This window comes from Acinonyx jubatus, chromosome A1 (genome assembly GCF_027475565.1).
Source record: "Acinonyx jubatus isolate Ajub_Pintada_27869175 chromosome A1, VMU_Ajub_asm_v1.0, whole genome shotgun sequence".
In the NCBI taxonomy this organism is placed as follows: Eukaryota; Metazoa; Chordata; class Mammalia; order Carnivora; family Felidae; genus Acinonyx; species Acinonyx jubatus.
In genome coordinates this window covers 80,845,907-80,858,804 of record NC_069380.1, presented here as the reverse complement: position 1 = coordinate 80,858,804, position 12,898 = coordinate 80,845,907, and the positions used below count along the sequence as shown (strand labels likewise).

Genomic DNA, 12,898 nt, shown 5'->3' with positions numbered 1-12,898 from the left:
TTAGGTGGCAGTGGAAGCAGGAAGCTGGTCGCAGCCCTGCCGGGGGGGTGGGGCGGGATGGGGGCTGGTAGGTAAAAGCCAGCCGTAATGAGTACAGGGGGCTGGAGCTTAGCAAGAGGCCAAGTGGCGCCTGGATGACACGGTCAGCGTGAGAACATGCAAACGTGGTATGGCCGGAAGCCCTGGGCTGGAGCCCGCACCTGCTGTCATGAAGGCGCCTCCCAGCACGGAGGGGCCATCCGCACCCCCTGGGTTGGAGATCTTGGAGGGAGGCGTCCGGTGACACCGGTGCCTGCAGGCCAATGGCAGAGAAATAGGGCGCGGTCCACATCCAGCTTTCTGTCACTCTGACCCCCTTCCAAAGCCGCCTTAGGTTCAGATGGGAAGTTGGCACAACCTGATACCAGCCCAATTCTCCGTCTTTCTGTTGGACTGTGGGGTCACAGCACCCGGAGGCAGGGAACGTGGAGGGGCAGAGGAGGCCACATGGCAGGTCCTCAGGGGGCTGTGCTCACATGTCAGAATGTCCCCAGAGCTATTTCAGCCATCGAATGACTCAACCCGCAGTCACGAAGGTGACCGGAAAGGCCAAGCAGGGGGTGGCTGGCACGGCCAGAAGGGCCTCATCTCCATACCCCCACCAGGCCCCTCCTGGGCCCAGAGGCCCCTGCATGGGGTGCGGGTGGCAGGCACTGCGGAGGCCACTGTTCCCCGAGGGGCCACTCAAGGCCCACTGACGGAAGCGTACGGTGACAGTGACAGGCGGTCTCTTGGCCACAGCATGGAATTCTTCAGCACTGACCGAGGCCCTGCCGGCGTCGGGCTCGGAGCCAGACGTGGACCCCTCGCAGACGCTCACTGGGCACCACGCAGATGGGCCGGCGTCGCTCGGCCTGGGGTCCTGCTGGGAGTGCGGAGCAGGCTCCGGTGGGGCCGGGCTCCCCGCGTCCTCAGAGGGTGGACAGGGTCCCTGAAGGAGGGGCACAAGCGTGGACGGCACCAGATGTGGGTGCAGAGGCAGGGCCACACCTCGCCTGCAGCAGGAGCCCGTCCCCGCCTGCCCCCCATTCTGGAAACAGCGGAAGCCAAGTCCCCACGATGCCGACGCAGGATCCACGCACGCAGTGTGCTGGCGGCACAGAGGAACATGGGGGCGGATGGCCGTGGGCTGTGTGTGTGGGGAGGGGTGTCAGCCCTGTGTCACGTGCCCGGGAGATCCAGTGTCGGCCGCACCCTGAGGCCCCTGCACTGTGGGGCCCCCCGAGCGTCCTCCGCATGGGTACCTGCAGGGCGGCAGCGAGAACCAGGCAGAGCGAGCTAAGCCGGGGCAGTGGCGGAGACAGCGGCTGGGGCTTCAGGCTGATCGGCCATGAAGAGACCCAGGGCCGCCCGAGGTCGGTGCGCCTCTGCCTAACTAAAAGGTGCCGCCAACCGAGCTACCCGCCAGGCTGCAATGCCCACGGCGTGGATCAGAGCGGCCTGGCGGGTCTGGGACTCGGGGGACTGCCTTGGCAAGGCGGGGAGAGGAGGCTCTCGGGCTCTGGAGGAAGCCTGGACCACCAAGCCCCAAGCTGGCCTCTGACAACCTACCTCCGCAGGTAAAGCGAGGTGTCTGGTGACCTTGCAGAGGGTAGAGGGAGAGGGGCCCCCGGGGGGTGGGGCAAGCCACGGCTGGGCCCTGGCACACGTGGCTGGAGACTGCCGGCCTTCTCTGAGGGAACAGGAGGGGTCAAACGCCACCCCAGCAACACTGGAGTCGGCCTGCTGTTCTGCGGCCCCTAATCCTGGGGTCCGGGGTGTGGGTGTCCTGGGCGCCCCACCCGCGGAGAGGACACTGCCTTCTTAGGGGTCGCAGCTCCCAGTGTGTCCCAGAGCCCCTCGCTCCTGCCGCCGGACCCGCGCAGCCGCGGCCTGGCTTCCCCTGGTGCTTTGAGCACCTGTCTCCTGCGGCCAGCCGGCTGGCCTCTGGCCTGGGCCTGGGTTCGGGTTTCAGTTTTGTTTCAGGAGCCTGGCTCACCAGGGCAGCTGTCCAAGCCCACAGCTGTCTGAGTCTAGGAAGGAGCCCCCACTGTCTCAGGCGTTGGCAAGGGGAGGCCTGGGCCAGCGGCAGCCAGAGAGGCAGGTTCCCAGGCCCCTGGCAGCCGCCGGAGTCAGACACGGCGGTGGAGCTGCCGGACTCTGCTCTCACGAGTCCTCTGGCGTCCCACAACAGCAAAGTGGCCTCTCGGCACCAACTGACTGCAGCCAGGTGACCTGGGGGTTTGGGGAGCCTGCGGGGGCAGGTGCCCGAGGTTTTGTTCCTGGAGAGGACCCGCTGCCAGGCACCGGCGCCCCAAGCGCGGCCTGGGGTCAAGCTGCCACCTGATGGACCGCCCGTGATCCCGGCAAACAGGCTCACCAGGCTCCTGACCGCTGTTTACAAGCACGTGTGCGTGTGGCCTCTGCCTTCAGAGCGCTCTTTTCTGGGAAATACATAAAGCCCGAAAAGAAAAGTCTTTGTATGTTACCTTCCCATCCAGTTTCAGTCGGACAACACGGTTGGGCCCAAATCCACACACAGCTCTGCAGCCGCGTTTCTAGCCGCTAGTGAGCACCGCCCTGTGTGGGCGGAGCTCTTGCTGCACGGGGCCATGCCCGAATTTGGGCAGCCCAGGGGGTGCATGCTTAGAACGTTTCTGAGTCTTTGGTGTCATAAACAGCAGTGTGTCATGGTCTCTGCTCTGCGTCCTTGTGGGCTCCTGAGAATGGCTGGGCTGTATTCTGGGTGTGTCTTCACAGAGGAGCCACTTGGAGAGGTTGGAATGGCTGTGCCCACGGGGCTGGGGGTGGGGGGGACCTCCAGTGCCAGGCTGCTCAGGAGAGAGAAGCCCCATCGAGGACCAGACACCCCAGACTTGTCAGTGGCTAGGTTGAGGTGTGGGGACTGTGGCCGAGGTGCTGAGAAGCATCTCCTGGGGACAGGGCTGCAGGGGACAGGGGCTCAGGGCCCTCAGCCTCAAGGTTTCTCTGGGGGCTCAGGAATGCAGACCTCAGCGGGCGCCCCAGCCTACCTCCCACTCTGCAGCAAAGACCACTTCCTCTGGCTCCAGGGGACCCTCATCCCGCCTGGGGCCTGCAGTCTTCCAGATTGCTCTCAGGGACTCAGCACTGGGAGGGAGCGTTAGTGGTGTTAGTGGTGTTGGTTTCATTTCCCATAATTAAAGTTAGATATGCAAGAACCCCACAGAAAATATAAATTCTCTATGCTTTTTTCCTATTTGTGCAAGCATAATATCTCCATTTTTAAAAAACTCAAATACTTTGCACATGCACATTAGTTTTCCAAAGTGCTGCCACAGAGCTATTTAACACCAGCATCCCAAAGCCTTTGATGGGATAGTGGGTTAGGAGTGGGCAGGGGACACTGGCCCGAGAGGCAATGGGCATCCCTCATGTCTCCTAGTCTCCTCTGTCTGTCCTTCCTCCTGGACTTCTTGGGGTGTTTGAAATGTTCGATGGAGTCACCGTGGGAAAAACGATGATTAAAATCTATGACGATTGATTTCTTTTTTCCTACAGCTCCAAGCGAGGCAAGATTTGTGGTGGTAAGAAGCCCATTGATGTCCAAGCCCTGAGAAAGAAGGTCAGCAGTGTGACGTGTGACCCTGCAGCCCGTGCCATCCTCAGCAGTCTGCTGCTCTACATCACTGACCTCCAGGACAGGCCCCCAGGGCCTCCTCCTACCCAGGGGTCAGAGCGCAGGGAGAGCAGGGTCAGCCGCGCTCAGGATACTCAGGATGCCCACCGGCGGCCCACATGCTTTCAGTTGCTGCAGGCCAAGTTCATGGGCACTGGCCGAGAGCCCCGCCTCAAGAAGACCCGGGAGGTGGGGAGGCTGATCTTCAAGGACAAGCAGGGCCCCAGCAGGAGCTTGGTCACCGCCACCATCAACAAACTTCTGGACAAGGCCCGGGAGGGAACCGGCCGCACGGCGCAGGATGGGGAGCCGCTGTGCAACGAGAAGTCCCGGCGTGGCCTCCCCACCGGGGGAAAGGGCACCGTGAAGAACATTCTGAAGATATTCTTGACGGCAGAGGAGAAAAACGTGTGTGAGAAGCCCGAAGCTGCCAGAGGGCCCCTGCCAAAGCCGGCCAGCAAGAGGGGCTCTGTCCTGTCCAGGCTGCGGGCGAAGTTTGAGCAAAGTGGCTGTCTCTGCTCCGAGGCCAGCGTGCTGCCGCTCCGCACGGAGGGGAGGAAGAAGGGCCTGCGCAGGAGGAAGACGCACCGACCGGAGGCCCGTGTGCTCTGCACAGCCACCATGGCCAGCACCTGCATCCGGACGCCACTAGCCCGCTTCCTGGCCTGCACGGCTGAGCCCGTGCTGGCCTTCAACATTGCCACGGTCGTCTGCAGCCCCAGGAGCTGGCTGTCCCACTGCGCCAAAATCGGCCACTCCGACCGGGGGCGTGTGTCCAGCGCAGGGGACGCGGCATCCAGGGAGAATAGCACAGTGGGATGGGGGCAGCCTGGTGGGCACCCCGAACAGCCCCCAGCACCCAGTGCCACGGCTCCTGGGGACAGTCTGGAAGCGGGGTTCCTGGGTATGGGGCCCAAGCCTGTTTCCAAGCCAGACCCCGCTTCTGCCTCCCACAGGGGTGAGGCCCTTCCTGGCTGTGAGCCCAGGGTGGCCCCACTCAAACCAGCCAGCCCTTGGCATGCTGGGGCAGCAAGAGAGGACAGGATGGGGGACCCCCCCGCAGGGGACTCTGCACAGTACACCTGGGGGCCGGGGGGAGCCAGGGCGGGCCTGTGGCCTGGGCCCCCGAGGGCGCAAGCAGGGGTGGCCCCCGAGGTGGCCCTGACAGTTTGCAGTTCTGAGGATGAAACAGAAGTAGCGACCCCAGGCTCGGAGCGAGATCCCCTGTTCGCCGTGCAGCAGACTTTCCCGGAACAGAAGGTAGCGGGACATGTCCCGCCACTTGCGGTGCCCGCGGTTCAGGCCCTGCGGCGCGCACAGCCGGCCGCCGAGCCTCCCCAGATAACGGTCAGGCAGCCGCTCGTGCACGAAATGCCGCCTCCCGCCGCGCTGCCAAAGGCACCAGGTGGTGGAGACAAGGGTTCTAGTCTTCCGAGCGGTGGGGATGTGGGTACGGGCAGGGGTGCGGGTGGGGGAGGGGGCGTGAATGGGGGTGGGGGCGTGAATGGGGGTGGGGGCATGGGCGGCGGAGGGAGCGGGGACGGGGGCCGAGGTGAGGGTGTGGGCGTGAGTGGGAGCGGGGGCGGGGCTGGGGGCCGGGTTGGGGTTGGGCCTAAGGCTTGGGGTGGGAGAGTAAATGGGGGCAGGAGCGTGAGTGGGGGCGGGGGCGAGGGCGGAGTTGGGGGCTGGGGTGGAGGCGTGAGCCGGGACGGGGATATGGGCGGGGTCGGGATCGCGGGTTGGAGGGGGGTAGGGGGTATGGGCATGGGAGGGACTGGGGGCGGGGTTGGGGGCGGGGTCGTGAGTGGGTCTGGGGACGGGGGCGGGAGGGTGGGCGTGGTTGGGGGCGGGCATGTGGGCGGGGTCGTGAGTGGGGCTGGGGACGTGGGCGGGATTGGGGGCGGGCATATGAGCGGGGGCGGAGATGTGGGCGGGGTTGGGGCGGGGTCGTGAGTGGGGTTAGGGGAGGGGATGTGGTTGGGGGCGGGCGTGTGGGCGGGGTCGTGAGTGGGGCTGGGGGCGGGATTGGGGTCGGGGGTGGGTGTGTGGGCGGGGTTGGGGGCGGGGTCGCGAGTGGGGCTGGGGGCGGGATTGAGGCCGGGGGCGGGTGTGTGGGCGGGGCTGTGAGTGGGGTTGGGGGCGGGCGTGTGGGCATGGTTGGGAGCGGGCGTGTGGCCGAGGGCGGGGATGTAGGCGGGGGCATGCGTGGGGGCGGGGCCGGGTGCTGGGGTGGGCTTGCAAGTGCTCCAGAGCCTTGTCCCGCGCCGGTAGGCAGCGAGGCCACCAGGGCAGCCAGCGCGGGCCGCAGCGGGTCGGCGGGGCCACGGCGGGGCTCCCTGGAAACCCTGAGTGTCTCGCCTGAAAGGGGCGCCGCCAGCGTGGGTCGGGACCTGTCAGCGGCTGGTCCGCAGCAAAGTCCCACGCGGGGAAAGGAAAACACGCGCAGCGCTGCGGACCGAAACGCGCTCTGGCTCCGGCATCCTGAGGGAGCGGCGGGGCAGGACGCGCCTGAGCCCGCCTGCCAGAAGCATCCGTCGCCAGCAGCAGGTGACGGGCACGCCCGTGGCGAGGACGCCCCATCGCATCATCCCACGGCCTCGGAGAATCAGTGGGGAGGGGACGGCCACTGGGCCCCCGGCCGCGGCGGGACTAAGTCCGACAGCGCGGCCTCCGCGCACGAGAACGGCCTGCGCGAGCAAGAGCCCGGAGGGCCGCCACGGAGGGGCTCAGCCCGGTCCGGCCTGCGGGCCGCAGGGCGCTCCAGCACCGGCCTGGGTGGGGACAGACCCACCTCCCTCAATGAACGCCCCAAACCGAGTACCGAGGTCCCAGGGGCCGCGGAGAGTCACACCGCAGCAGCGCCCGGTAGCGCCCCGAGCCCGGTAAACGTCGTGGCTGGAGAGCGGAAGCCTGTGCGGGAGGCAGAGGGCCGACCCCCGTCACCGCACTGCAGCCCCGCAGCAGAGGCTCGTGCCCCGGCCGCCAGCCACCCGCTCGGTTCCGTGCCAGTCGTGTCCTGGAGGCACCACGGGCTCGGAGCAACCGGGAGCGGTGCCTGTGGAGGCTCGGGGGGGACCCCTGAGGCTCGGGCCGCGGCCCTGCCGGAGGCGGGGGTCCCCTTGTGCACGCGCGCTGCGGCGGAGAGCGAAGCTAGCACAGGGGCAGGGGGCAGAGGTGCCACAGCCAGACACGAGAGCCCATGCGGGGGCGACCTGTCCACAGTCCCAGGCTGGTCTCACCCCACGACCCAGGGCAGTGCTGGCGTGGGGCCTCCCCGGAACCAACCGAGCAAGGAAGACAAGTGCATCCTGCCTGAAAAGCAGGTGCCTCCCAGTGCGGAGGCTTCTCGGGCGGCAGCAGAAGGGCAGCGGGCAGGCCAGGTGCCCCCAAAGTGCCCAGACCTCCAGGCGCACCTGCCGTCTGCATCCCTCCTAAGGTCTGGCGTCCCAAAGGGAGTGGAGGACAGGGGCACACATCGACCTCTGGCAGGCCTGGGGGCTCTGGAGGAGAGGGCCGCAGGGCCCATGAGGCTCGGTGGTCCCCTGGAGAAGGGGGTAGCTCTCCGGGGTCGGGAGCCTGGGTCATGTGCTGCTGAAGAGGGTCAGAAACGGCCCTGGGGGGTCCAGGTGGGCAGTGGTCCGGACATGGGGGCCACCAAGATGGAGACTGGTCAACACCCCAAGAAGGGCCTAAAACGTGTGCAGGGGCAGCAGGCTTGGCGTGCAGAGAGCCCCCGTTTGGGATACAGTGCCCAGGCTGGCAGGATGGTGTCCCACAGCTCGGTGGGCCCCCCCAAAAGCTCCTCAGAAGCAGTGGCCACTACAGACCCAAACAGGATGTCCCAGGGACCGGGCCCCAGGGGCGGCCAGGGAGGGCCTGGAACACCACACCGGGTGGGAGAAAGGCCGTGGCCCTCCGGCCCCGAGCCAGCTCAGGGCTCCGTGGTGCCCGCTCCCCGTGCCCCAGCCCAGGAGGGGCCCTCACACACCCCTGCGGCAGGGAGAGGTGCGGTGGAGCATGAGCACCACAGAAGGCTGGCACGCTTCGCAAAGTATAGAGCCCAGAGCTTCAGCGACCAGAGATCCTTCGATCTGTCCTTCAGACCCACAACCATCAGGGCCAGCGACACGTTTGAGCTTCCGAAGTGAGGCCCGGCCCCCAAACCTCTGACACGTCTGGCACGTCGGTTTCCACACCTTAACCCAGGCTCTAGACTGTTTTCCTGCCTCCAAACACATGGCCTCGGACACGTGCGTGCAGGGCTCTGTGTGGCGGTCCCTCTCAGTCTCCGGTGACCAGTCTGGGGAGTCTGCACTCTGGAACCGTGTGGCTGAGGGAGGCCCTCAGGACATCCAGACGCTTGTCCCTGAGCGTCCCTTTCTTTACTGTGCTTAAGGTGTCCAGGCACACGTTTCTGTCTCTGTGTTGAGCTGTGTTGTTTTAGTTCTTTAACTAAAGGTTTGGTGCTCAGCCTTGTGTGTGTCTCTCCTGTCCTGTCTTGGTGGCTCTGGCCGGCCCGGACTTTGAGGGCGCCTTTCCCGTTGTGGAGTCCTCGGCAGACACCAACCAACAGGGCGGGCGTCAGGCTGCGGCCCCTGACTGGCCCAGCACCCCCTGCACTGCCCCCTCAGCTTGGCTCGATGTGCCCTTGGGGCCAGAGCAGGACAGACCACCTGCATTGTCCCACAGGAAGGGACGGAGCACAGGGATGGGAGTTTGCGTTCAGCACTGTTTTCAAATGCGCAGTCCTGCAGGGGCGTTCTTGCAGCACCAAGTGGTGGGGACAGTGAGAGGCCACAGGGCCGCGTCCCCCCCTATCCCCAGCTGCCTGTCCTGCTGTGTCCTGAGAACACAGGAGTCTTGCCACTCTGCCTGGGGCGTTGTGTGTTGTTCCTTGCTTTCTGGTCACTGAGACCATCCGTTTGCGGCTAGAATATTTGAGTCTGTGTACAAGTGGGAGGAAGGAAATAAAAACCACTGATAATCACGTTGCCTCAAGATAACTTGTTATTGTTGTGGGCTGCTTTTCCCTCAGTGTCTCTAAGGCACAGCCACGATTGGGGTCACACCTCATGTACAGTCTAGAACTCTCAACGTCACAGCGCACGTGTTCTGGGCCATGAAGCAGCTCGTGAGAGCCGACAGCGGGGGAAGGCTGTGCCCGCTGGCCCACGCACCCCACGCTCGTGACCCCCCTCATGGGGGGCTCCCGCTCCTCAGACATGTCTTGCTGCTTGCTGCCTGTCAGGGCAGTCGTCTACCCCATCTCTACCCGTCCTGTAGAAGCTTCCTTGATGCATGCCGTGATCTGATCCTCTGCCTGCAATGTCCGTGCAGGGAAAGTGCTCAGAGAGAACTGGGTTGTCCAGGTTCATCCTGTGCAGGGCGGGGCGCCTCCTCCCAGGGCCACCTGAGGTGACAGGTGTGTGGAGCTTCTGGAAGGGCTAAGCAGGAGGCATACGGTGTGTTTTGTCCTGGGGTGGGCTCGCTTCCTGCCCCCCACTCGGGCCATCGGGTTCCAGGCCGCAGAGTGGCACCTTCCACAGCTGGGGTGTCCAGAGCCCACAAGCCCTGAGCAGGTGCCAGAATGTGCCAGGCCTGGATGGTGGTACGGGGCCCCCAGTTGAGCAGGAACCACACTGGGGGCGCACCGGGAGGGCCCCGCAGTGGGACCTGGGGTGTGTGACAGTTGTGAATGTGCACATGGGGCTGCCCGGCCCGTGTCTGGGCTCCTGGGTGTGGACCCCAACCGTGGGTGAGGGGGCCCTTGGGCGACGCCCCATCTGCCATGTGTGGCTCAAACTTGGGGTCCTCTGCCGCAGAACGGTGTGTCCCCTGCTGGGGGCCCAGTGCCCCCAACCCAGGTGTCTCGGGAAGGCTGAGCCTCATCTGCGACTAGCTTCCTGGAGCCACAACCCCAGGGGGCACCTGGGCAGCAGAGGCATCTGGGGGGGGGGGCTGGACGGGTACCACCTGGCTTACCGGCCCCTTCCTTCTTCATGCTTTGTTCAGAAGTGGGGCTGAGACCACGTTTGGCAAAGAATGTGAGGACAGACAGAGGAGAGAAAAATACTATTGTTCACCGAGTGTTCCCTTTTTAAAACGAGGAGTAGGATTGTGCTATTTTTAAATAGACCAGAAAGTCCACTGGAGAACACAGAGTGGTGTCAGCCCAAGTGGTGGGAGAATCGACCAGAATCTCCTCCAGATGGCAGCTTCAAGGAGGTCGTACACCCAGGTCCTCCCAACATCTGGCAAGTGGTGGGGGGTGAGTCTGTGACCTGCGGGGCGGGGGGTTGGCCCTCTCCCCATTCACCAAATACGGCCGCAGGTCCCCTGCCTGTGGGAAGCTTGCAGTTGAGGGTGATTTTCTGAGGGTACTTTTCAGTGGTCAGCATGTGCTCATGTTATGTGAAGACTGTGGAGTCTAAGGACCCCACGGACGCAGGTGCTTCCACGGTGGACACGGCCACTGCCTCCACACAAGGCAGGCCCGCAGGCACCCCGTGTGGAAACACCCCTTGCAGAAGGTTGGCGGCCAGCGGACCTTGGGCTTTGTAAATGAGACCCATGGTGGCGGGGGCGGGGGGGGGGGGAAGAAACCGTCTCTGTGTGAGCCTGTTAGCTCACGGGGGGGGGGGGGTCTGCATGTCTGCACAGTTAGAGGCTAGAAGCCTAGGCCTGCTTCAGATTTTACAGCTCCTTCTGTGTTTACACATCCGTCTGGGAGCCCAGTCGGTGGGGCTCCCACAGGAAGTATCTGTTGGTGAAAAATCTCGGGAGTGCTCTCGTGTCTCAGATCTCCACCCACGAATGCCAACGGTCAGGGTTGTACAAACTCAGCATCACTTCCTTAGTCTTTTATGAAAGCACCTTTGCCACTTGAGTTATGATCTTTTAATTATGTGATTGTGTGATAACCCACAGCCGTTTAATTCAATGTTCTCTTTTTTCTCTTTTGTATACAAACCTCTAAAATAGGTTTGTTGGGAAAAAAACCACTAACTGTATTTTGTTGTGTTTGTAACTTTATTCACTTGGAAATAATTTCAAAAACAGAAATAAAATATGTCGCCTATCACAAATCTCCTGGCAGGATGGGGTCATGTCTGTGTCGCCAAGGATGCTTTCCTTATGGTCTCTTAGACAAGGGCAGGTCTGGCTGGACCTTCCAGCGTCTGTCAGCCAGGGCCTTCCCTGAGAAACTGTGGCTTCAGGAGCTCTCGGGGTGACAGGGGTGGCCTGGCACTTCGGTGCTGACCAGCGGGCCCCTCCATCCTCATCCTCGCTGCCGGACATGTCCTTCATGGGTTCCCTGCCTGCCCGGATGGAACCTCACCCTTCGGCCTGCACTCTCGTCTGCGAGAATGGCGTGGGCCCCATTCATCCCTGGGCCTCCTGGGTAAGGAGGGGCTCACGGTGTGAGGTGCACAGACACGCCACGGGTCCCCTGCATGAAGGACCACAGTCTCATCAGCGCCACCAGAAGGTTTTCCTGTCATGGTGACAGCTCTCAGGAGAAACCTCGGCCCAGGATGGGGGTGGGGGCGGGGAGGGGCACTCTTCCATCGCCCCAAATTCTGTCAGCCCTCTCGGCTTGCGACCCAGTCCTCACACACACTCGCTGTGGGAGGGGAACCCACTCCCAGGTGTAGACGCGCTCCTGGGAAACCCGCCCAGCGGGCTGTGCACAGACACCGGCTTCTGTAAATATGCTTCCTTTTCTGGGGTTCTAGCAAAGGGCACGTCCTGCTGGCATGCTCCTGTCCCACTTCCTCCCACCCCACGGCTGCCCACGGGGCCTCTGAGCACGTTTGATCCCCATTTCCTTCCCCAGGAAGAGAGGCTCCCTCTCCGCACCCCAGGCAGCCCAGCCAGAAACCTGTCGGACAGGCTCAGAGGGAAGGAGAACCAGCTAGACTCTGTCCTCAGCACCTCCCACCACAGAAAGACTGAAAGGGCTGGAAGTACTGAAAACCGCCTGGGGTGGTGCTCCGGACCCACCTGTCCACAGAAACAAGCCTGTCACAGAAGGGCAAATCTTGTGGGACTCCACTCCCCTGGGGCCCCTAGAGGAGCCCCATTCCCAGTGGCGGAGAGCAGGAGGGGCGCCAGGGGCTGGAGGTGTGTTCACGGGGTCAGAGACTCGGTCTGGGGACATGAGAAAGTCCCGGTGACAGAGGGTGGTGGCTGCACAATAGTGGGAGTGTGCTAACGGCCACTGAGCTGTCTGTTCCCTCATGGATGGTTCAGAGGTCAAGTTCTTTGTCAGGTATATTTTAGCACAATTTTACGAGTTGGGGCGGTCAGTGCAGGGCCTTGGCATCCGTGTCCGGGGGTGGAGAGACAGCACACACACCGGGCATGGGGGCAGCTCACAGCTCGAAGCCCTGAGCAGTCAGCAGCCCAGCTGCCCGGCCTGGAGGTGGCTCTGAGGAATGTCATCGAGCCTCTAAAAACAGACACCCTCCTGAACCTTTGCCGCTCTGGCCGCTCGCTTACTCCCTCTGTGAGCAGCGCCTCCCTACGTATCCTGTTCGTGATTCAGCCCCTTTGGGTCACTGTGGACACTCTGCTGGACGCTCTGCTGGTGGGAAGGGAGGTGCAGATGGTCGACACCTACCTCTGTATGCCGGGACACCCCCACGGGCCCTGGCAGGTCCCACAATGCTCCGCTCTGGACCCAGTGAGCCCCACGGCTCTGTCCTGAAACGTGGCAGCTGCTGTGCGTCTGGGCTGAGGGGCTGTTAGAAAACTTCAGAGGGAAGAGCACAGAGACGCGCACTGTTCTCCCTGCAGAACAGCCTCCCCAAGAAAATTCTCAAGCAGAGAAGAGTTCCTCCCCTCCCGGTCACAGAAATCCGGGTCACGGTGTCTCCTGTGTGTCCAGGATAGGATTGCCAGCTGAAATGAGGGAGCCTGTCACCTCTGAGGTGTACCCACACAGCCACCACGGAGTGAGTGGAAGTGTGCCCCGTGCTGGTGCCTGGCACGTGTACTTTCACAGGAAAGTGTCAGTATGTCTCTGGGTGTGTAACTTACATGCCATGAATCTGGGACATTGTCTTTTTATTGTTGCACTAGGGTCCCAAACTTTTGTTTTTTTAAAAAAATTTTTTTAAAGTTTATTCATTTTTGAGAGACAGAGAGTGAGTGGGGGAGGGGCAGAGAGAGAGAGAGAGAGACACAGAATCTGAAGCAGGATCCAGGCTCTGAGCTGTT

The 12,898-nt window shown here is 63.1% G+C and overlaps 1 protein-coding gene across 1 annotated transcript; it reads left to right on the top strand.

Annotated features, from left to right (window-relative positions):
* The first annotated feature begins 77 nt into the window (after positions 1-77).
* LOC113600835 (collagen alpha-1(I) chain) lies at positions 78-7,824 on the top strand. Its single transcript, XM_027064467.2, has 3 exons — positions 78-1,598; positions 3,559-5,156; positions 5,948-7,824. The coding sequence occupies exons 1-3, from the start codon at positions 874-876 to the stop codon at positions 7,822-7,824; spliced, it is 4,200 nt and encodes a 1,399-aa protein (XP_026920268.2). The 5' UTR covers positions 78-873.
* The last annotated feature ends 5,074 nt before the right edge of the window (positions 7,825-12,898 follow it).